Here is a 25,069-nt window from a genome sequence, read left to right on the forward strand (position 1 = left end):
AAAAAGAAAATTCAATGAATATCATTTTAAATACAGCTGGTGTTAGTATATTCAGCCTTCAATCCCTGGCAGAGCACAACTAACCTAGGCTCAACACATTTGTTGTTACAGAGAACATATGGATAGGTGGAGAGAGCGGCAAGATGACTCTATAGGTATACTGCTGCTTCATCATTGGCCAGTTAGCAGACTCCTAATGTGTCCTTGTCCATACTGTAGTGTGTTGCAATGGTAGTCGAAAACCTGGCTGTGGTGTCCAGCTGGATCACAGGATTGGCATTACACAAAAACAAAAAATACTTTTGGTAGGGAAAACCATTCCTAAATGTATATTTAGCCAATAATCTGAATTTCATCATGTATTTAGCTGTGCAATATTAGCGAAATAAAGCAAAAACAAAAAAAATGTAAATATTCTGTGCCAATAATTTTCTTTGTCTTTATTAGAAATGTTATCTCTGGAATGCAAATTCAGAAGCGTCCTAAGAACTTAAGGAAGCAAGAAGATGGACAAGAATCCCCCTCCGTGAAAGATTTTGTGAGGTATTCCATGCCTGATGTGGTATGAATAAATTAACCAATCAAATGTTTATTTCCTTTGTTACACTCACTGTTGTGTTAATAGAGAATTATTGCTAGGAGTGGATATTAGAAAACAAACTTTTAATTGAGAAAAGGGACAACGGCTGCAGATGCAGGAAACTTATCATCGCTCTTCTCTCCGTTTTGGGATTTGTATGTAGGTAATGTGTTAAGTATACGCAGCCTATTTCCGTGGAACCTCTTTCTAACCACAATCCTTAGTGTTCTCCCCGGCCCCTTTTAGCTGGGTGCACTACCCGGCACTTTTCATTAACCACCTGGCAGTTTATGGGTGATTACTGAATAATTGATTTACAATACAGGGGCTGCCACCCACCTACAATTTCTTCCCACCCAGCCTAAAGAAATGTCTGTGTTGAAAACTGCCTTTTATAAACATTCCTTAGCATGTCCAATCCTAATGATAAATTATGTCCTCTGCAGCCCCTTTTAGCTCGGCACTTTTCAGCAACCTCCTGGCTGTTTTTGGGTGGTTACCAAAAATAAACTACAGGGACCACCACTGCCCTACAGCTTCTTCCCACCCAGCTTAAAAAGTTTCTGTCTTCCATTTCAGCACAGGTTATAGCTTGTGAGCCCGGCTGTCACTGATGCTTCTAACAACTAACAATCCGCTTTAGAGAAGGAGTGTCCAAACTTTTTGCAAAGTGGGCCAGATATGGTGAGGTGAAAATGTGTGGGGGCTGACCATTTAGTACGTACTTATGGTTAGTGTGGGCGTGGTCCGTGGAGGTCCCACACAGCACACATCCACCAGGGTGACGTGAGGGATTCCCAGTGTCAGTGTTTTCTTGGAATCAGAGTGGGCGTGGTCCGTGCGGCTCCCGCACAGCACACGCCCACTATAATGACGTAGGAGATTCCCTGTGCACACATGGGGACTACGGTCCTGGCGATTATGCCCGCCGAGTAGCAGGCTGATAATTGCAAGGGGGTTGATCAACTCCAATAAAATATAAAATAGTTTTTTTGTACGCGTGTATTTTATACTGTGGTCAACAGTGCTGGTGGGCCGCATTATTATGATAGAAGCTGCTGGCCGGTGGAAATCTGAACACGGGCCACAATTGGCCACCGGGCCATACTTTTGGACCTGGCTTCCAGGAACTTAAAATCCAATCCCTACCATCATGCAAAACTAAATTCTCAGTCTGTTTTTATTGGGAAGTTTTAGGAAACTGGAAAGCCATAGGTTACCAGCCTGGGGAGTGTGCAGCAGCCGCCAGTGATTTTAGGCTGTGTACACATGATAAAAATGATCCGAGAGATGAATGAATGAGCTCTATACATACAGCACCGTTCTGTTCTATGGAGAGGAGAGGGGGGAGAACGAGAGTGAGTGGCACCTTGCTGTGCTCTCCTCCCTTCACTTGCATTGCTCATTCACTGTCCGTTGTTCTGGACAGATCCATGAATGACGTTGAGCAACCTGTGTACACCTGTCAGGTTCTTACCTGAGATAACCCCAACTCCATTCGTTTTGGGCAAGAATCATCTGAAGTGTGAAGCCTAAGTCGGTCCAGCTCTGATACAGCACAGTGCTTTTGATCTAACTTTGAAAGCATGCTGATAGGAAGAGATGACAGTGTTCTCCCCAGACCCTTTAGCTGGGTGCACCTCCTGGCACTTTTCATTAACCACCCGGCTGTTTTTGGGTGGCTATTAAAAAGTTAGGTCACAATACAGGGACCACCACCAACCTACAGCTTTCTTCAACCCAGTGTAAAAGAATTTCCGGGGAGAATACAGGAGAGAATAATGAGTTTCCAATGAAAGTTGTGATTCTTCATCATTTTCTATTCAGCTGTTAAGACTGGGTTCTTTACCAATCTGTACTACTAAACTGTAATGGAGGTCAGGGATCTGTGCAGTTGGTAGGAGTGGTTACTGTAAATGATTGGCTGGAGAGAATTACAATTACATTAACTGCCATGTAAAGAACCTGCATACTATATATATTATGTTCAACAGTATAGTTTTTCTTTGTCTGTAGTTCATGTTTAAAAGTTACCCATGACTTCCTCATAAAAAAACAGCCCTTTTCCTCCACATATAATAACGTAATACACACGTAATAAATATTGTCCTCAGGTGAAGAGTTTTACAGCTTTTCACTCTTCTGACCTGCCTTGGGTTGAGAAAATGCTGTCAGCCTTAAATGCCACCTTTTATGTATAATTTATTCTTTTTGTGTCATTTTACATATTTCTTGGGCAGACCTTGGTCAGTCAACCCAGTTAATATAAATATAGTCATAAAATGGTGTCACAAAATTGGACTTGGAAAGATAAATAGCTATGGGCATAAGGTTTTAAGCTTCATACACACGTATATTAATTGTCATTGGAAAGGATCTTTCACGATCCTTTCCAACAACTAAGGACTGCTCGATGCATGAACGAGTGCTGTACATACATCACCGTTCTGCTCCATGGAGAGGGGAGGGGAGAACAAGGGGGCATACCCAGCTTTGCCCTCTCCCCCTTCGCTTCCATTAGGATCGTTCGTTGTCCATCATCCGTGGATCCGTCAGGACGGTCGTTTGGACGATGGACGGCGGGCGCTGTACACACGGCAGATTCTCGTCCGATATCGGCCGAGAACCATTGAACGCGTGTACGCAGCCTTACTGGGTTAATAGCTTGCAAAACTTTTTTCCCTTTACTTTTGTGTAAAGCAGAGCTAAAGTTTCCCCTGCAGGTGGCAGTCACATTCTATACAATTGGACATCTAGCTTGGCAGAGACTTTAGAATGAGTCAATTGAAGGTAATAATTTACTCACTTTAAATGGAGGAGACAGGATTCTCAGTGGTGGGTATAGTATAATTTTTAGGTTGTTTCAGTTCTAACCTGTTAAAGCTAATTATAAGACACAGTTAGCCTTGTCCTTGGTTCATTCTGTGGAGTTAGCAGAGAGATATGAACAGAGTTTACTCTGTTCACACCAGCTAGAAAAGTAAATAATTGTAAATGAGGTATAAATAATCCTCAAGGCTGACATTCAGGAAAGCTTGTGTCTGCACAAACAAAGGGGTTTTGTTCAAATGATAAGAGTGGGCACTGTACAGGTCAGGAATCTTGCAGAGTATATCTTAACCATAGATAGCCCTAATAAAAGCAAGTAAACCTCCTGACCTCCAGCATTGTTTGTCAACTCCTCCTGACATGAGCATCCTCTCCTTTATAGCAATAACAACAATCTAGGAAGTTTCTGAACCATTAGGCTATTTAGTATCAGCAATACCCCATGTGCCCTGCCAATGGGTTTGTTCAGATCCTGGCGATACATATGTTTTTGTTGGTATTCAGGGAGATAACTGCCCATCGAGTAAGCCTTGTACAGACGATTAATCATTGTCTTCTAAAACTTTTATTTCAGATCACTGTAGGAATAAATAAGCCATGTATATGGCAGACTGTCTGTTCTATGAAACACTGTATTCTTCCCATTAGAAAAACAGTAAGGGCTCTATTTATAAAACAGGTAATCAGACATTCCCTCATTTGAATCTTCGAGCTTTATGTGTTTTATGGCAGTAATTGATTCCCACAATGACTGATTTCCTGTTTTGTAAATGGAGCCTTAGGTGTCAGTCATTTAAGATCTGCGTGTCCGATCCCTAAATAATAACTTTCCCCTGGGATGGGGGATTCATGGGCAATAGAATCTAGCATCTGTATGCAGCTTGAGACAACAAGGCCAAAATATGTAGTGTCAAGGTTACGTAAGATGTACACCTAAAATATGATACCAATACGATGAAACATAAAATGAATAAAAGGGTTTTTAGGGTATCAATCAATACATACTTATACTATATAATTATATTAAAAACAACTTCTATTATAATTAAATAAAAAAGCTGCAGTATAACAATCAGTGACAGATTCAAATATATCTAATAGTATCACATAGGCCTTGTAGAATGAATCCTATACGTCCAGCTCAGCTCAACGCATTTCACAGTACAAAAATGCTTCTTCAGGAGTATATAGCAGCGGAGTAATCATGAATATTCTAAAATTCAATATCGCATACATATACTCTTTCTATACCACCAAAGCACAAAAAAAGTGTCACTGACACTGATCCAATATCAAATCTGTCTCATCCTCAAATTTTCAACAACAGCAGGTGATCCAAAAAGGCAAAAGAAGCGGGAAAGCCTAAGCAAGCCAGAAAGCTAACAAGACGTCCTCAATTGATTGATCTATAATTATACATAACAAACAAGTTTGTATAATAGAACCCAACTTAAAGCTCCTTCCTAATATATCCCATATGTATAAGAATATATATTGAAATGTTCTATCTTTAGTTCCTTATACTCAAGACGCTTGCTGATTGTACGTCTGTGTAGGAAGATAATTGTCACCCTGGACTACTTTGGTGTGTCCAATGCTGGTCCACCAGCAGGTCGGTTGTGGGTTCTTGAACTGCATGCAAATTTTCTTTTTTCTTTTTGAAAGCAGGTTACTATTTATTCAGTATTTAACCCTAGCATTGTTTTTTCAGAGTTTAATCTCCCTTAAACATATTAGTAATAGTTAACAGGTTCAGAATACTTCTTAAAGCTTGCCATTCAAAGCAAAGCAAACTTGCTCCTGCCTGTGCAGCTGCTAGTGAAGAAAGTCTTTCAATTGTTCCATTAGTCTTATTTAAGCAGTAGGTGTGAGCGTAGACGGTGACACAGCATTATTTCATCCGTCTAGCTACTAGTCTTGTACTTTCCCTGCCATCCTGCACTTGAGTTAAGATGTAAACTGAATTAAAATAGGTCAGAGATGCTGGCATGCTCGCGGATATTTGAAATGGCAGCTGCAACCTTTATGCCAAGTCAGAATTCAAAACAGCGGGGGAAGCGGTGCTAAGGACAGGGAGGGAATGGGTTGCTCCGGCAACGGCAGAATATGTTATAATGAAAGGAGTGGGGGAAAAAAAATCGGAGAACCGCAAGAAGTTTCAGTGGAAATGTACAATGACCGTGCAGGCAGGACAGGATGTGTGTGGCTCGGAATATTTGGGCTTCAAAAGAGACTTTATTTTTATTAGAATTTTTTTCCTCTTTGATGCTCTTCTATTTCCAAAGTGTTAAGGTGGCCATAGCAAAGAAAGATCTCTAAGTAGTCTCATAATTAGATTAGGTAAAAAGAGTTCTCTTGTTTTTGTTACCCACTGGTGTAACCCCTGGGTGACCGGTTTGTTCAGGCTTAGTAACAAGGACAATGCCAGTTTTATTTTAATTTTTGTCCCTGGTCATTCTTTAAAATAATGTGGACGTACTGCCTTATGGTCAGTCAGTACCCTAAAAAAAATGCACATTTTATCTAAAATTCTTTTGAAAAGTAGCAATAAACGTTCTGTGCCTGGACACTGCCGAGCTTTTACCTAATAGCTACATCTGCAGTATGAGATAAAAGGGCACGCCATATCTGTGATTGTTAGAATAATGAGATGATGATGACACTATTGCGCTGCTCCTTGCTGGAGAGAAAGCTGTACCTGAGGACCTACAGACAAGCACCTACCTGCTTCATGCATTCTGTTGATTTGTGCTTTCTGCATCTTTAGTAGCTCAGTGGCTATCACTCTGGCCTTTGCAGTGCTAAGTCCCAGTTTGAATCTCAGGAAGAAAACTATCTGCATGAAGTTTGCATGTTCTCTACATTTTTACATGGGTTACCTCTGGATACTCCAGTTTTCTCCCACATTCCAAAAACATGCAGATTTAGACTTTTAAAAATACATGACTATGGTAAGGACAATAGATTGTGGGCCCCTTTGGGGGACAGTTAGTAACATGATTATGGGCTATGTAAAGCACTGCGTTTTATGTTGGCACTATGTAAATACATGATAATATTAAATAATATTCTTTCTTGCCTAAATATTGCCCCTCCTGTCTTCAGATTACCAAGGGGCAGCTCTTACATGTAAAAGCAAATCTTTACTCTTTTACTAAGATGGTACTTCAGTGTAGGTCATCTTTAAATGTTTTCAGAACTGACCAGCAATGCAGGTTTGTGTAAAGGCATTATCCTTAGTAACAGTGATTATCAATATGGAACCAGTGTAACGCACACATAGGGTGTCCATACTTACCTCCTTGGAATAAATGAATGAAATGCCATTGCCAAACAAACTTAGAAAAATACTAGTTGTTCGACAGTCACAATGACCCGACCCTTTCAGTATTCTGAGTCTCTGAACAAGCATAAGTACATTTCATTTTTTTCTGACATTTTGATCAAAAAATCAAAGTATCAAAACATGAGTGTCAGCTTGATAGCCAGACACCTAGCATTTTCAGGACATATGGTCTTTATAAGCACCCTTGTAGTTCTCTTGTGAAAGGTTGTGTTTTTAAAAATGTAAATTAACCCCTTATGATATCTCTCTTTCACTATTTCTTTCGACTCTACAGCCATTGTAATCTTCTAGATCCTCTGGCTATGTAATTTCCTGCATGTGAAGTTAGGTCGCAACATCAGCAATAGGAATTTTTGATTTTGTGAAAAACTCCCTAGGAGTTAATAAGTTGATAGTGCAGCTTTCCCTATTTGAGCATGGAAAGTATACTAGCTGATTAGAATTAAGCTACGTACACACGTTAAATTTTTCTTGCCCGATAATTGGCTCTGAGGATTTTGGGCGAAAATCTGGCTTGTATACAACCTGTGTCGTTCATCGTCCCTGGATCCGTCCTGGAGGATCCATGGATGATGAACGACGAGCAATCCTAACTCAAGGGAAGGAGGAGAGCGCGCAGCAGGGTGCCACTCCGTCGCTCTCCCCTCCCCATAGAGCAGAATGGTGCTGTATGTACAGCACTCGTTCATGCATCGTGTGGTTCAAAAAAGATCCTTTCCAACGACAAGAATTGCATGTGTGTACGCATCTTTAATCGGACCTCCCCTATTTAGGATTATTTTGATAGAACAAATAAGATGTTTGTGTTTTAAGGATTTTTCCCCTTTATCCACCTCTGGAGGAAAATAATTTTTCTTTAAAATTGCTTTTTGTTCCAGAAGACAAAAAGATATTTTAGAGTAAAGCAAGAGATTCAGCAAGAAAGTTATGTTTTTATAAACAGATAGTAATGGTTAGAGATTATTTTTTCCTTTTTTAAATATAGCCTTTTTTATCTATTAAGAACTAAAAATAAAATGTAAACTTCTAAATATGATAATTATGTAATATTTGTTTTCCTTATTTACCAAGCTGCATCCATTGTCCCCCGGATCCTCTAGCAGCATTCCTCAACTAGTACTCAGTAGAACCCTGGGAGTTCCTTCAGAGGTTGCTCGGGGTTCCATGAGCAATGAGCAGTTTGTGCCTCTCAGTTTAATTGACGCCAATGATCTTTCTAGCTATCTGTACGGGCGACATTCTTCCCACTAAACAGCAATGTAAGAGGCATTTTTACTTGTTGTTTTTGGGATGGTATTATAGAGTTGGGTCACAATACAAGAGCTGCTACCCGCCTACAATTTCTACCCACCCAGCTTAAAAAAACATTTTTGGGTTGAACCCAGTACCAGGAGGTACCTAAAGTTCTGAAATTGTTCATCCATAATATAGAGGTTGTGAAAGGTGGTTCTAAAGCTTTCTAGAGCTTTTCTAACCATTGCTGTAATAAATAGTCAGCATAGCATCATTATTCAGAATCCCCCTCTGTCCTAGCAGAGTTGTGGTCGTCCCTAATCTATACCAGTTGCCAATAAGCATGCAGGGAAAATTCCAGCAAATTTTGTTCAATATTGTGAATGTATTCTTTAAGTGATGTTTTTTTTTCATAAAACAAATGTAAAAATATAATCATTCGTTATATTCTTCAACATTAAGTATAAAAAGCATAATACATGATTTTAGCTGAATTTTATAATAGGAGCTCACAGTATGAATTAACTGGAAATACGCTATTATTTCCTTGTTATTGCTGCTTTATATTATAGCGTGGCTCGATTTGGAGGAGACACGTTTAAGCGCATGGTAATTTAAAAAGCATGTGTGTTTGATGGGAATTGAAACAAAAGTTGTATTCACAGGCAGCGGAGAGAAAATGAAAACCCTGTTTTGTAATCGGCTTATCCCAAACTGGAAGTATTCTGTCTCTTAGCAGAGGCTGGTTCCACAGAATGCGGCAAGTGCTTTAAATGGCTTCTTTAAGCTTTTCGCCACTGGAACCGTTTAACTCCTTACGGCCTCAACACATATGCCCTACTTTTGTGTTGGGTAGGGATGGTTGAAGTTTATTGAATAAGGCAGTATCAAGGACAGTAATGATGTGCTCTGTGTATCAAGTTATACTATTGCCTAAAGCAAGGGGAAGCTTAAAAATACTACTTGTGCAGAATTTTAGTTTTAGCTGGGAAACAAAAATGGACACTTATTCACAGTACAATAACCCTTCCAACATTGGAATAGTAATGTTGCATGTGTAAATGAATAAATATAATAGTTATTTGTTTATCAAGCTTGGGTTTATTTAAAGGGGTGGTTACTAAGAGGTTCCCACCAGTTGACCGTAGGATCCACATTTGCTTTATTTCAGTATGCGGAGAGTAAAATAAACAGATTCAGAAAACAGACCAACACACCCCTCAGTTAAAGCTGAACTTTCATGGGGGAAAAAAATGACTTAGATTTACCGGTGAAAAGTCCTTGATCCCTCCACAAACAGAGCCCAGCGAGTCCCACAATATTCCGGGTACTTTATTCTTTCCATCGCTGGGTAGAACGACGAGCGCAGACATCAAGGGAGGCAAACAATCACCCAGGTTCTCCCATGATAGTCTATCTTCTCCAGAATTGAAGCGCTTTAATCAATCAGACCCAAACACAATCCAATGTTGTCACTATCAGGGGACGAGTTACAGCAATTAGGTGTAGGTAATGTTGGCGTATGTGTATGTAGACATGGGATCAGCAGAAATGTATTTAAGGTGAAAAAAGTATAATTTTATATCAAAAACATTACCATTTCCAGGCGATTCTAAACTTTTTAATGTCAGTGGTATTCAGCTGGTTATTTGCGAGAATTACAATGGCTGCCTTTCAAAATGAAGCCAATTTAGGAAGAGATAAAGCGGTGATGAATAGGAAGAAAGACTGATTCATGGGAAAGAACTTTGTATAGTTAAATAACTATTTAAAGTCCAAATATTGTGGTTCCATGGCTTTGTGATGTATATGTGAACTGAGATGTAATGTGATCATGAGATAAAACAAAAATTCAGTCAAAATTCAAATCGGTCCTATCAGACTGTTGGTCTTTTATAAACAATGATAGTGCAGAACTGATATGTGTTGGGCAAATTTAGCTTCCCCCGTGAATATATCTAATCCTTAACTAAGAACAAACTTTTTTACAACATCGGAACATGCACAAAAAAAAAAAGATTGGTGCACCCCATTGAAAATGGAATCTTTGTTTTGAAATTTCTGCTTTCATTTTTGATCCCTTATTATTATCATCCAGTATTTATGTAACACCAACATATTATGTAGCGCTGTACAAAGTCCATAGGCATATCACTAACTGCCCCTCAAAAGTCATATGTCTTTAATACCGAAAATTTTTAGGGAAAGCTGATTACCTAACAGCATGTTTTTTTAGGATGTGGGAGGAAACCGGAGTACCCAGAGGAAACCCACACAAACACAGGGAAAACATATAAACTCCTTGTTTTTTTTAGATCATATTCTACTTACCTGAATAATTCAAATTCTTCCAAACACATGTTCTGTGTAAGGCCCTTGCTGTCCTTCGCATAAAGCCTGATATATTGAAGTTACTGAGAGGTTCCCCACTTGTTGACAGTAGGATTTACATTTGCTTTAATCCAGCATGCAGAGAGTAAAATGAACAGATTCAGAAAACAGACCAACACGCAACACACAAGCTGAACTTTAATGAAAAAAAAAATTTATTAAAAATTAATTTACCTTTACTTGGGAACCGCCCCCATCCCTTCCCCAATTGGTTTTACATTAACGTTACCAAGTCCTTTATATTTTTGCCTTTTCTGCCTACAAGCTGTTAGGGGCGGAAGAGTTTTCCTTTTCTCTTTATAGTTTTACCCTCACTCAGTAAACTTTTTACTAAACTATTAACCATTCTATAATATGAATTTGGTTATGTAATCGGAATATCAGACTGATTTTAAGGGGGAAATTAAAGCTGCATTTGGATTCCGATATTCTCTTGTAATAGTAAGGAATTAGGAGATATATGTAGGTGTGTGCTCACCTATGTATGTATGTATCATACAACTACCATACAGGCACGACTTACTTTCCCTTTAAATCCAGTAGCAAATGTAACCTAGGAACAAAGCGATTTTCTTGCATTTAGCTTACTAAATGTGAGGCATTTGGAAAGCAGGGAGTGGGTAGATGTATAAACACAGCCAAGGAAACTCGTTCTTCACGTGTTTTGTATTTTCTTCATCTTTTTATTTTTTTAATTTTTTTTGAAATGCCGATTAGCATCTTCGTTTGAATTGTGCATGGCCCGTAAGAGCCGAAGCTGGATTAATTCAGATGTGACTCACCCCTTCTGCTGTACCCAATTAGCAGCTCCCCCATTAAAATCATTTTTTTCCTCTGAGCATTTCAATTACAGGCAATCATATCTGAAGTAATGAGAACTACTCTAAGCCTTTTTATGAGAGGTATACTGGGAATTGGCCTGCAAAACTTAATTGCTGATATTATATATCAGCAATTCCATTTCTGAACATTTTAAATCGCATCTATCAATTTAATACTATAATTCTGGAGCCAAACTTGCTCAGCTCTTCAAACTGTTTTTGGAGGGAACGCCTGTTAACACAAGGGAGGCAAACATTTCCTGAACTAGAAGCAGAGAAGGGGAGATGGTAACTCTTTTAGTAGGAATTAAAATCTGCTTGTTTCACGGAATGTCCATTTGTAGTAGATTTTAACATATTTCTTTATTATGGGTAGATAGATATATATATATTCTAGATCTTTTAAATATCCAATCAGTATTCTCTCTAAAATTTTTTTAAACTGGGTGGAAAGAACCCAGATGGGAGAAATTGTAGGCAGGTTGCAGCCCCTGTATTGTGACTTCAAAACAAGCGGTTGTTACTAAAAAATGCCGGGTGGTGCACCTGGCTAAATGGGGCTGGGGAGATCACTGTATAAGTGTGTGTGTGTGTGTGTTCCTAAAAACATGTAGTTGAATTGATTGGCTCCCCCAGAACAGACTTTGGGGTGTGTGCAAAAATGTACCCATGATGTGATTTGCCAGGTATGACATACCTTGGACATACAGGTCCAAAACTTTAATAAAAAAGCATAATACACCATCAAAAAACAAAAAACTGTTGCTTTTGTATTTAAAAAACAAAATATATAATTTATATGTCTTAACAAGGCATAGTACACCATATTGGCGGAAACTGTATTGTATATCCACAAGTAATAAATGTGTTGGAGCACAGAGAACCACCGGTTTAGGTGTGCCCCACTTTGTGAACTTTAGTGTAAAAAAAAAAGTTATCAAATAGCATACATACCCAAACATAGTAGAACTATCCTAAAGTAATGCTCATGAGACTACCCACCGGAGGAAGAGTTCTGACCACTGTGAAGCAATCACAGCTCTGCAAAGGGTTTCAAAACAAACTCCCAGATTTGGTGGCAATTTTCAAAGGGAATTTAAATGTAATAGTTCTGTGCCAAGCAAAGCTGATTTCACACTTTGTGGTTTACCAGCATTGTTGTTCACACCAAAATGTTTTTTTTAATTATCTGCATGCATGGCTTCTGTGATCTAAACTTTATGTAAGTTTATAATAGCAATAAACAATTACAATTAAATAACTTTAAAAAGTAACTATTAGGAAAAGTACAAACAGAATTCTAAAAAGTATCTTTGTTTTTAGATTTTGATAAAGCTGGGAAGGATTAAACCTTATGTTAAGTTAAAATGGGACTTGGACCTGAGGATTCTTGCCTGCCTCCATTCCATCACGGGCACTGCCATCTTCTTCCTTCTTTTCTTCTAACCTGATCTTTGTCTTGATTATGTCTTGATGTTAATTTGGCTGGGATGACGTAACTGCTGTAAAGGCGAGAAAATTCATCCAGTCTCGGCAGCCGCAAGGAAAGCAGGGATTGTTGGGAATCGATGGCAACAAATGCTGAGCAGCTTATGTAATCTAACAGGAAAGAATACTTATTGCAGGGACATAGATAGCCTCTCTCATTTTCCAATAATGACCTGTCTGATGCCATATTTAAGTTCAGTTCCACTTTATGTAAGGAAAGCCTAACACCTCTGTCTCTATTTTACTGTTGTTTTCCAATAGTAGATTTCCCCTTCACGTCCTGTCCAGTAAAAGGCTGTCCTGTAAAATGTCGTAAGATGCACCTAGGTTTAGAGGAGGAAAACAAGAGAAAAAATATTCTAAACCAGTACTATACTGTGCAGCTCTCTACCCGCCTACGTGGAGCATGTCCTATCATTACGACCCCCTACTGTGTAGGCATTGCCTGCTGTGTCCCCTTGCACCGAGGCTGTGAGCAGTGGCTGGGCTCCCCTGCCTTGCTGACCATGTCCTCTGTGTTGCTGCTGAATTGCACTGAAAGGACAGAACCAGGTGTCACACACGTGGTGCAGCTGTAACCTCTGCCACCCGGCATTCCTGACCGCGAACTCCACCGACGCTACTGCAGGCAGGGCTGGTTGTGCGGTAATATTCGCTCCATAAGATTCACAGACATTTTCCCCCACTTTTCCCCCACTTTTGGGGGAAAAAAAATGTGTCTTATGAAGCTAAAAATACGGTATTTGAAATGCCTATCTCTGTTAGCCAAATGTAAGCAGTAAGCAGTTATTGTGTTCCTCACTATGCACCCAGACTGGCATAATTATGCCCCTCCAAGGGGTGTTTCATAAATGCACCTAGACTGGGATGAACGAGAATGGCTCTGGCATTCTCGCGAAGATTTCCTTGATTGTCCGACGGTTCTGCTAAATATTGGTGAACCCATTTCGCGAAACCATCGGAGAATCGAGGAAATTATACCGGGATGATTCACGGGATTCCCTGGGAATCCTCCTGTTTGCGATGCCTGGGGCACTAATTAACCCCTGGTGCTGGAGATCGCACACTGTAATCATTCTTGCAGCCCTTGGAATCCTGTTTGTGATCCCCGGCACTAGAGGTTAAATGGGGACAAGTATCCCCATTCAAAACCTGTAGTGCTCCCTGATTGGCTGAGGAAAGTTTTCTAATCTGATCCGGTAAGCGAGATTGGTAAGCGAGAACAGCCCAATTTACTGCGAGATCGAGTTTTAAAAACTTGCTTGCTCATCCCTAGTAATGATGTGCCTCCAAGGGGTGTTTCACTATCCACCCAGATTGGGTGTAATGGTACCCCTCCAAGGGGTGTTTCACTATGCACCCAGACTGGGTGTAATGATGCCCCACCAAGGGGTGTTTCACTGTGCACGCAGACTGGCATAATAATGTCCCTCCTAGGGGCATTTTTCGCTATGCACCCAGACAGGCATATTGATGCACCTCCAAGAAGTGAGATCCCGAATTGCAGAAAACCTGTTCAATGAAGCACCATATCATTTAACTCAGAAACCGAAATGCAGTCTAATGGTAAAGTAAAATTCATGTAGGGGAAGGGCCATGATGGTCAGGGCCAACAGGTCAAATGTTGCAATAACATCTGATTTTGTTTAGTTTTCTTTTTTTTTTAATTATTTTGTTTTGCCTACGATTTATTCTATTTGCAAAAGGCAATGCAGAATACTACATAGGCTGTTTAAAGAAAACCTGTCCAGAGATTCTTATGAAGCATTTGCACTGTTTGGCTGATTGTACACTTTTAGTAGTCTGAGCCAGAGGAAGAATGCAAATTAGCAGTTTTTTCATTACTGTCTGTGTGCTTATTCAAAGTCTGTGGCTAAAAAAAAGTTTTTAACCACAGACAGCCTAGCATTTTTAAAAGGAGGTCAACAATGTCAGCCCCTGCATATCTCTCATGACAGGTATTCTTTTTAGAAGACAATATCACAAGTTACAATAAAACCTGAATACATTTTATTAGACATGCAGAAATATAGATCATTTTCAAGTTTTACAAACCTTTTGCAACAATTAAAATCTCATTTGAGCTGTCTTCAGCTGTTCCATTATTGCATAAGTTGGTGAACTTTAGTAGCGAGGAGTTGCTGATGTGTGTATTTTCTTGCAGATCACAGAAACTGTTCACTGGCAAGCGGTTGCAAATATTTCCTCTTCCTCTCAGCTCTGAAGAGACAACTGTAACAGGTCAGTAACCCCAGAAGAGAGCCTTTTCCACCTCCTGTGCACTGAAGTTGCACTTAGTTTTACCCTTGCCCTGCTTGTATTTGTTCATAGGATACACAAAGCCATTTGTCATTGCTTAATAGGCTTGGTTTGTCTGTCAAGAGTGTTTCATTTTTTATTTAAGACCCAGGAAAATGTGGAATTAGCAGTGCACTGTTCAGATGGCAAAATGTATAAAACATCTGCTGTATGTATAGGAAGCCATTTATTCGGTGCAGCATTTAACCATACAGTTACCAAAATATTGTATTCTGCTAACTGTATGGTGTATTAATTTCTTTTTTACTGCATTGAAATTGTCAATTACATTTTTTTGATTTTGCTAACCTTAACTTGAAATTTCCTCTATATTTACATGAAGACCATTCTGTCCAGCAAGTGACAGTTGCTAAGTTTGAAACAAACCCTATACAAACCATATAATACTGCAGTCTGGAATACATTCAGTTTATTATTTTATCTATAAAACAAAACAGATATCTGTACCTCTAACTGTGGAACTAAACTAAAAAATAAAAAAGTTGTGGTCAGGCCCTTTCCCTGACAAACTTATCTGCTTGTTTGCAAGCTTTTGCTATGTACAAGTGTGCAACTCAGTGTACAATCCCAGCATATAGGTAGCTGAAAAAAATTAATGAATTATGTCAGTCAATCCTGGCTAAACAGGATGGCCGAAGACTTGGAACTCCCAGAAGGGGACGCGGAGAAGATATTGGCGCTAATGATGGAGAATGAGGAGGGGAGTTTTGTTCTGCTTTAATTTGTTGCCATGAAGCTTCGTCCATCTAAGACTACTGTATCCACAGGGCAATACCAGTTCTTTATGATTTCACTGCAAAACAAATAGTGTGATCACCCTGTTAAGGAAGTAGAGAAATGACCGATCAATTGACAGGATGGAATAGTAATAAATCTGTGTTACAGAGACAGGAAAACTCAGAAAAAGCAAAACTGCTATAGTATTGCTAGAAACAGATTGTATCTAACTATCACATTTCATTTTGCCTATAGTACCATTTTAAAGACAAAAAGTGTTCCAGAGTAATCTAACTTTTGTTGTATTGCCTTGCGATCTAGAACTGGGTTGGCAGGATATATTCATTGGGATTTCCATGCCCATTTATACCAACTCAGGTGATTATGGTTGAGTTGTTAAAAGCCTGGTTGAACCATCAAAATGTATTATATAAATGCAGTCAGGCTTCAAATTCAGAAATATACTTATATATTACAGTAATGCTCATTAGTGCCGTGTTAGTGAGCTTTTTGGAGCGCTGGTTGCTGCTTGTGTGTGGAAATGGCAGTTCTACTCTTGTAGTGCTACCCAGCAAGAATTATACAAGACACATTCAGACAGAAAAACAATGCAAAAGAGGAACAGTACAAAGATATCAGCACAGAAACAAAAATAATAAATTAACAGGTAGAATCTTCATGGTAAACCCTGTTTAATGTACAGCGCTGTCTAATATGTTGGCGCTATATAGATACTGTTTATTAAAAAAAAGGGACCCTGCAGGAGACTAGCATACAATGAATGTAATAACTCGGGGCACATCATGGCTATATTTTATTATTATCTGATTTCTCATGGTTCAACCAAGCTTTTACAACTCAACCATTATCACCTCTGAAACATGCAGATAAAGAAAGAGAATGGTAGGGGGTTGGAATGGAATGGGAAAGTCAGGCCAGTATAGGAAGGGGTAGGATAGAGGGAAAAAGAGAGAAATTATTCCCTGCCATGATCGTCCCTAACTACAAAATGATATTTACTGATGCAGCATAGGGCTTTTTAACCTTTTATTGGATGACAAAAGGCATTCATTGTGCCTGATTTTTAAGACTCTTCAAGGCTGGAGAGGATGCACTTTCATTAGTGAAGGTTGGGTGATCCATAAAGCCTGGAATGGATTTCTTCAAAATAATTTACTATTTTCCAGCAAATGGTTTAAATCCTGCTCCAGATCCATTCCAAGTTTGATGGATTAGCCAGCTTCACTGATGAAAGTGTATCCTTTCCAGCCTTGGAGAGCTGTAATGAACCTTGCCCATTGTGTCAATATGACTGTATAACATTTGATTATTCTCTAGGGCTTCAAACTGTTAGTTTATGTGTATATGTATGTATGTGTTATTTACTTTCATGCAGTCTTCTCTTTATGGTAGACTTGGATATCGATACGCCTACTTCTTGGAGAGTGTTGTTCACTTGGTTGGCTGTTGTGAAGGGGTTTCTTTTCACCATGGAAATGATTCTGCCATCATGGTGGTCGTCCTGGTCTTTTGGCGTTGCTGAGTTCACCAGTGCTTTGTTTCTTTCTCATGATGTACCAAACTGTAGATTTTGCCACTATTATTGTAGCAATTTCTCGGATGGGTTTTTTTCTGTTTTTATAGCTTAGGGATGGCTTGTTTCACCTGGAGAGCTTCTTTGACCGCATGTTGTCTGTTCACAGCAAAATTTTCCACAAAATCTTCAAGCACCCCCCCCTCAAATCAACTCCAGGCCTTTTATCTGCTTAATTGATAAGGACATAACAAAGGAATTGCCCACACCAGCCCATGAAATAGCCTTTGAGTCAATTGTCCAATTATATTTGAGCCCCTGAAATGAAGTGATTGTGTAAAAAAAGTCTTTAGTTCTTCACATTTCTATGCAATCTTTTTGTTCAACTCGCTGAATTAAAGTTGAAAGACTGCAGTTCAGCTCCATCTGAGTTTTCATTTAAAATTAATTGTGGTAATATACAGAACCAAAATTAGAAAAAAGTTCTCTGTCCAAACTTTTATGGACCTAACTGTATATATGTGCACTGTAATTTTTAATAGGAAGTCTGTATACATCAAATTATCTATATATTAACTCACATTGGAGGCATCTTTAAATTCACCACCATCCCTTTCTTAGATCCAAGTTCTGTGTGGGATACTGTCAAACTCCAAGTTAATCCTTTTGGAACCTCCCGAAGGCAGATTAGGTGCGTTTTCAGTTAGTAAGATAAATCTAGTTTTTATTGGGCGATCTGCCCATCAAATTAACCAGCATGTCATCTCATAAAATAGACACGTCAAGTATCGGCCTGCTTGACAGTTTTATTCCAGAGAACTCTTTGTTTTTATAGATGGATGGGAGCAGACAGGTAGAGGCAGAAACGAGTTACGGTTTTTGTGTTCTCACCTTGCAAGCCTGTGTATTAGGCATTGCTCAGTGGTGTGAACAGCACCTTTTATCACAGTGACACCCAGCACATGTTTATCTCTTGTCAGTCATTTGACTGCTGCCGAGCTGCCAGTAAATTGCTTGTGTATCATGGAGAGTACTTCTAAAGGACAAATTCTGTTTACTTACTTGCAAATTAAACTATGAGACTTCCCAACATGTCTCTGTATGTCTTAGCTTAAAAATGTAATTCAGCATTTACATTGTTTGCAGCACTGGGTCCCAGGCTTTGAGTCTTACCTGGTATTAGGTATGCATAAGGCTTCCAGGTTCTCATGTTTCTGTGGATTTCTTCTACTTCCCTACTTTGCTTCCACAGTGGGTTAGTTAGAGTTAACCCAATTCCCCCCAGTGTGTGTATGATATTTGTAGGAACATTAAAGCAGACCTAAACTCAACTTAATTACTCTACATAAAAGCATAGACACCTTAATTGATTTTTTTTTTTTTTTAAGTGCAACACCCTTGATCAATGACATCACAGAGGCTCCCGGGATACCCACATCAGGCATTCCAGGAGGCTGGTGCATGCCCAAAATCAGGCATGCGCAGAAGGGGCATTTTTCCACTAATAGGAAAGAGATGCCGCTCTTACGCATGCGCAGTGAGATTGGCTCTCTCTTTTTTTTTTTTACACTCTACAGCGGGGCACACCTGCGGACTGCGGTATTGGTTGATGTAGCAAAAGGACTGAATCACCAGATGCTGGGTTTCCTTTTTAATGCTCTGCCAGGCATTTACTGCAGCAGCTTTCAGTTGCTGTTTGTTTGTGGGCCTTTCTGTCCAAAGTTTAACAAGTGAAATGCATGCTCAATTGCGTTCAGATCAGGTGACTGACTTGGCCATCCAAGAATTTTCCACTTCTTTGCTTTAATAAACTCCTGGGTTGCTTTAGCTGTATGTTTTGGGTCATTGTCCATCTGTATTATAAGATGCCTGCCAATCAATGTGACTGCATTTAGCTGGATTGGAGCAGACAGTATGTCTCTGAACACCTCAGAATTCATTTGGCGGCTTCTGTCCTGTGTCACATCATGGATAAACACTAGTGTCCCAGTGCCATGGCAGCCATGCACGCCCAAGCCATCACACTGCCTCTGCCATGTTTTACAGATGATGTGGTATGCTTTGGATCATGAGCTGTTCCACGCCTTTTCCATACCTTTTTCTTGCCATCATTCTGGTAAAGGTTGATCTTGGTTTCATTTGTCCAAAGAATGTTTTTCCAGAACTGTGCTGGTTTTTTAGATGTTTTTTAGCAAAGTCCAATCTAGCCTTTCTATTCTTGAGGCTTATGAGTGGCTTGCTCCTTGCAGTCTACCCTCTGTATTTACTTTCATGCAGTCTTCTCTTTATGGTAGACTTTGATATCGATACGTCTACCTCCTGGAGAGTGTTGTTCACTTGGTTGGCTGTTGTGATTTCTTCTGTGATTTGTTCTGGTTTCTCTTCACCATGGAAATTATTCTGCGATCATTCACCACTGTTGTCTGTTTACTTGCACCTCCTTCCTCTCACTATTGAACTGAATAGCGCTGTATGTAAGTTGCTGTTCTTTTATTTGTCACTTGGAAATGATCATGAAAGATTGTTTCCAGCAACAATCTAACATCTGTAAAGGCTTTAGAAGTACAGGGACTGTGCTAGGTATAAATGATAAAAAATCTAATGGAAACTGTATTTGTAATTTATGTGTAGTGTGTCTTTCATACTTCACCTTTTTCCTCTTAGTATATCATTTTCATAATAGGAAGGGCAGTGAATGCAACTTTCACCATATATTTAACTATAGTTCACATCTTTATGACTGCGAATTAAATGAATGAACTTCTTTCCATTTGAAATGGCACAGAAAAAAAAAATCATGTTTGCCCTAATATTTCTCATTCAGTAAGATGCACTGCAGGCACATAGCCGAGTTATGTTAGGGTGTCAGCCTTCCTATTGTGCAGTAGGGTGCTGCACGCATTAAGGCCTGTGGATTTGGACCACACAAGTATGAAACCCTCCTCATTCTTGGTGAATCAAATACAAATTTAGAATGATTGCACATAACAAATTCACCTGCAGTCATTGGTGAATGTCAGATTCAGTCCTTTATAAATGTCTCTTTTGAGATGATGTTAATTGATAACAATTAAGGCTCAGTTTAGGAGCTAACACAACAGGATTACAATCCATATTGCCAAAAAAAAAAAGGCGACCGCTTTTTCCTGTTCATTCGAAGAAGATTTGAAATTAGTCACATGGCTGAAAATAAAGATTGCCATCCTTATGTAAAGTGTTATAAATTTTGCCTATTGTCTTGAAATTTCCGCTTTGTTTGCTGAACTCCAGGAAGATGTAAAAAATGCATTTTTATTAAAAGCTATTGAATTATAAATATATGAAATATTTGAATTCTGCTATTAATGTAGGAACCTAAATCTGTCTAATCATTGGCCTCTCTCCTCTACAGTAAAAGATTGATAGGACGCATAATATTACACTCCTTCTATCTGAAGAAACCGTCAATCAGAAAAGTTTAACCTTCAAAAGAAAGTAGAAGTAAAAGAAGTTAAATTCTAATACTGAATTTCTTTAAAAATATATATTATGTATGTATTCATACAAGCTTTCATTCCTTTCAAAAACGCTAAAATTACCTTAACTAGTGTTGTCCCCGTAGAATTCAGTTCATGCATTGAGATAACGGTAAACATCTTTAGATGTTGCTGCTTAAAGACATTATCCAAATATCCAAACATAATCTGCTAAAATATGTTCCAATGCTGAAATGACATTACTGATTTTGGCAGTGCAAGAACTTTGAAATAAGGTAATCAGTAGTACACAAAAAAGCCCCACAGGGCTAGGCCTGCTATTTAGAGGTAAGATCCAAGCAAATGAAACGGTATGGTGGGATTCAAGGGTATGTAGAGACAATACTTCTTAGCCCTCATGAAAAACTTGTCTACTTCGAAAGATTGGGTAGAGTAATGTGAAGAATTCCATTTTGTAAAATTTAACAAAGATAATTTTTTAAAGTGGAGCTAAAGTTGGTACCAGGCAGAGCTTCATTGCAGAAAGGGACTGGTGTTGTACCTTTTAGCAGTAAATATTCTTACCTACCTGATTGCCACCCAGCATTGGTTTCATGATACCTGGCACATGTCAGCTTGTCCTGAGGGTGCCGGGACTGAATGTCACAACACCCACGACCAATCAAGAGGACTATGGACTGGAATGTGTAAGAGAAGAAGGAAGAAGATGGCAGCGCCCATGACCAAACAGCGACAGGGGAGTATCTCCTGGGTTTATTAGAGGACCATCTTATAATTTTGTTCAAAGTCTGCCTTAAGTGGCATCACCACCATGTAACTATGCTATAATAAATGTGGAATAGGCTCCTTCAGGAAGTAGTTTCAGAAACTACTATAGATTGCTTTAGGAAAAAGCTGGATGCTTTTGTAGGAGCACAGAATATACCTGCGGATTAAGGCTTTAAAGTAAAGATGTCAACGATCGTTGATCCAGGGAACATCCGATTGCCCCATGGAATCAGAAAGGAATTTTTTTTCTCTGTTGAAGCAAATTGTACCAGGGATTTTTTGCCTTCCTCTGGACCAACTATGTCCGTAGTGTTTTATACCTGGAATATGTTTATTTCCCTAGTGGTTGAACTTGATGGACTTTTTTCAACTTGACCTACTATGTAACTATATATTTCTCTGAATTGGGATTTAGATGAAGATTGAATAAGTGTTCATTCTTGTGGACTTTCTAATTACACTCTTTCAACAAGTTTGGAAAGCTTTGTGATAACTTGGTTTATTAATTGTTTGGAGGTTTGTTACCACACTCCTCCTACACACCTAATTAGCTAGTAGTAGTAGTTTTTGGTAACATGTAGGACCATAGCTATGTACAGACATCATATTTCTGCTTCTGGAAACAATCTTTCACGATCGTTTACAGTAACAGACGACCAAACAAGCCTACCTATATGTATAGTAATGGTGTAGTTTGATTGGTCTAGGAATACTAACATTGTAGCGGGATCAAAGCCACCTTTGGTTCAGGCTTTTGGCATACCATATCTTGAGAAAAAATGAGCAATCTGAAAGGTGAAGGAGTCTTGTTGCTGTAAGACATGGAGGTTAATAATCAGACTGTGTGTATAAGTATAGCACCTGTTAATGAATATATTATACTGTTAGATCTATGATGTTCATTCTCAAATGAGTCCCAAGAGTTAAAATGTCACATAACCTGCGTCATAAGCAAGGAGTGATTGTGATCTTGGTTGCACTGTCTGGCTGGGTGTGAGAGATGCCCTTACAGTGTAGAATTTCCTATGGAATGTCTCTGGTTGGTTATAGAGTCTACTCTGAAGTCTGTTTCTGTGTTTCTGAGCGGAAAGCCGGATTGCAAAATACATCTTCCACGAGGAGCAGGAAATACCATGAGATATTTGATCCCTGACGTCTCCTGCATGATCTCTGTTTTGCTTGCTCTTCCAGAATTAAAAATTAGCGTGACACTTTGGAAATAGCTGTGTCTAGCTGGTTCCATAATTATTTGGAACACTGAAAAAGGTTTTTGTTGGCTGTGTAACATTACAGAGCAAAGCATGAAAGACGACTAGAATGACATCTAGAATTGTTGTGTCTACAATACTAGTGATACAATACAAGTGAAACACAATTCCTGTATCTGGAATAGTATAACAATGAAGGAAAAAAACAATTTTTTGTTTGATGAATTGTGAAAATGGAATTGTAAAAGCAATTTTATTTTGAACTTACATCTCCTTTTCTGGAATCCAAGCATACTGCTTATTCATATGTTCTCAAAAATTCCAAAAATGCCAAGATTTATTTTTTCCAATGTTCAGTGTTTTTTTTTTTTGTTTTGGTTGAAGAAGGGGGTTGGTTCCACTTGTGGCTGGCAAATTAAATGTATAGCTTTTTTTTAATATATTTTGGATAAGGAAGGCATCTTGGGTAGGCTTTTGTTGCTGCCTTTGGTCTGTTATGATTTCAGTTAACTTTTGTCCTGCAGGTACAAAAGAAAACTAGATTGTGTCCGTGAGTTTGCTGATGCATGTGAACATGATGGCTCTGTGAAGCTGGGTGATCCACCAAACCTAAAATAGATTTTTTAAAAAGTAATTTGTTAAAAACATTTGCTAATTCTGGAACAGATCCATTGCTGGATCACCCAGCTTCACTGATGAAAGCGTGAGAGAGGCAGAAATTAAAATTACATAATTGGAAGCTACAGTTCATGCTGAAACTATTTATGAAAGATCATGGAATCTTTTTATATAGTCCATATTCAATCCTTGTCCCCCCTGGCAGTATTCCCGAGTGTGGCTCGGGGTGAATTTTATATACCAAAAGTGGTAACCCCGAGCCACACTTGGGGTAGCATAAAAAAATCCTACCTGCTCCCCACGATCCAGTGGCGTCCTCTGCCGAACCCCGGCCGGCTTCTGCATCACATCCTCAGCTTGATCGATGTGATGTGTGAAGCGTTGGTAGGCTGGGTAGGCCTGGCTTGACGGGAAATTTTAAATTTACATTGTAATCTGCTTTGAAAATATTGATCACAGTGATAAAATTATACAAAATAAATCCAAATAATAAATCTAAAAGTTTATCCAATATTGTACCCTTGTTTTGACAAATGTAAAAAAAAATTAGGTTTTTATTAAAATTATTAAATTCATTATTTTTTATAATTATTATTTTTAATAATTTATTATATTTTAATTCATGATTAGTGTTTTAAACTTATCATACCCGGGAGTTATTCCTAAGAATTACAGACCAAAAATATTAAACAACAAATTTCCACGCAAAACTGTGCGCCGCTTTTGACATAAGAATACGGACATATTCAGACCGCCTGTGAGGTTAATATAGAATCCACAAAACATGATATGGGTTTATTAATTCATGAAGTAGCAATATCTATTAGACCAAAAATATTAAACAACAAATTTCCACGCAAAACTGTGCGCCGCTTTTGACATAAGAATACGGACATATTCAGACCGCCTGTGAGGTTAATATAGAATCCACAAAACATGATATGGGTTTATTAATTCATGAAGTAGCAATATCTATTTTAGCACTTGCAAAAAAACATATTTTAACAATTCATGTAAGCCCCCAAATATTTGTATGTCAGTTATTAGTGTCATGATCGTCACTACACATATGTGCTATGCTTTCATTTAAGCATCATGATGCAAGGTTGAATTTAAGAAACCCTTATTAAACTTCAATATTTTAGGTGGAATGTAAACAAAACAATCTTAGATCCTAGTTTCTTTACTGCTTAGACACGTGGCTCCTGTTATATGATTAGTTCCTGGAAAAAAGTAAAAGTGGAATGATTAGTCAAATCGGTACCCCCATTACCCTCACCCATGCTGTAGAAACTTAATGTTACAGTTTAAAGCAGAGCTATAGTTATTTTCTGGCACGTAAACAATCTTTAGAAAAAAATATTATAAGGAAATAAAGCACGGTTGGCTCAGAGGTTAGCACTCTGGCCTTTGCAGCGCTAGGTTCCCAGGTCTGAATCTCAGCCAGGACACAATCTGCATGGAGTTTGTATGTTCTTCCTGTGTTTTTGTGGGGTTTCCTCACACATTCCAAAAACATGCAGTTAGGTTAATTGGTTTGACCAAAATTGACCTTAGACTGTGGTAATGACATATCCATATTGTTGGTACATTAGATTGTGAGCTCCTTTGAGGGACAGCTAGTGATGTGACCATGGACTTTGTAAAGCGCTGCGCAATATGTTGCTGCTATATAAATACAGTGTAATAATAATAATAATCGTTTATCTTCAGACATTGTTTTGGTGTGCTACTGTCTCTC

General features: G+C 38.7%; 1 protein-coding gene across 2 annotated transcripts in view; it reads left to right on the top strand.

The window, feature by feature from the left end:
* Positions 1 to 25,069, top strand: part of MRPS31 (mitochondrial ribosomal protein S31) — a 63,741-nt gene that overhangs the window by 27,303 nt on the left and 11,369 nt on the right. For both annotated transcript variants that reach the window (XM_072403793.1, XM_072403800.1), the window contains exons 4-5: positions 448 to 543; positions 14,853 to 14,929. In XM_072403793.1, the coding sequence (XP_072259894.1) occupies positions 448 to 543; positions 14,853 to 14,929 (173 nt within the window). The remainder of the gene's footprint in view (positions 1 to 447; positions 544 to 14,852; positions 14,930 to 25,069) is intronic.

This window comes from Pyxicephalus adspersus, chromosome 1 (assembly GCF_032062135.1).
Source record: "Pyxicephalus adspersus chromosome 1, UCB_Pads_2.0, whole genome shotgun sequence".
Lineage (NCBI taxonomy): Eukaryota > Metazoa > Chordata > Amphibia > Anura > Pyxicephalidae > Pyxicephalus > Pyxicephalus adspersus.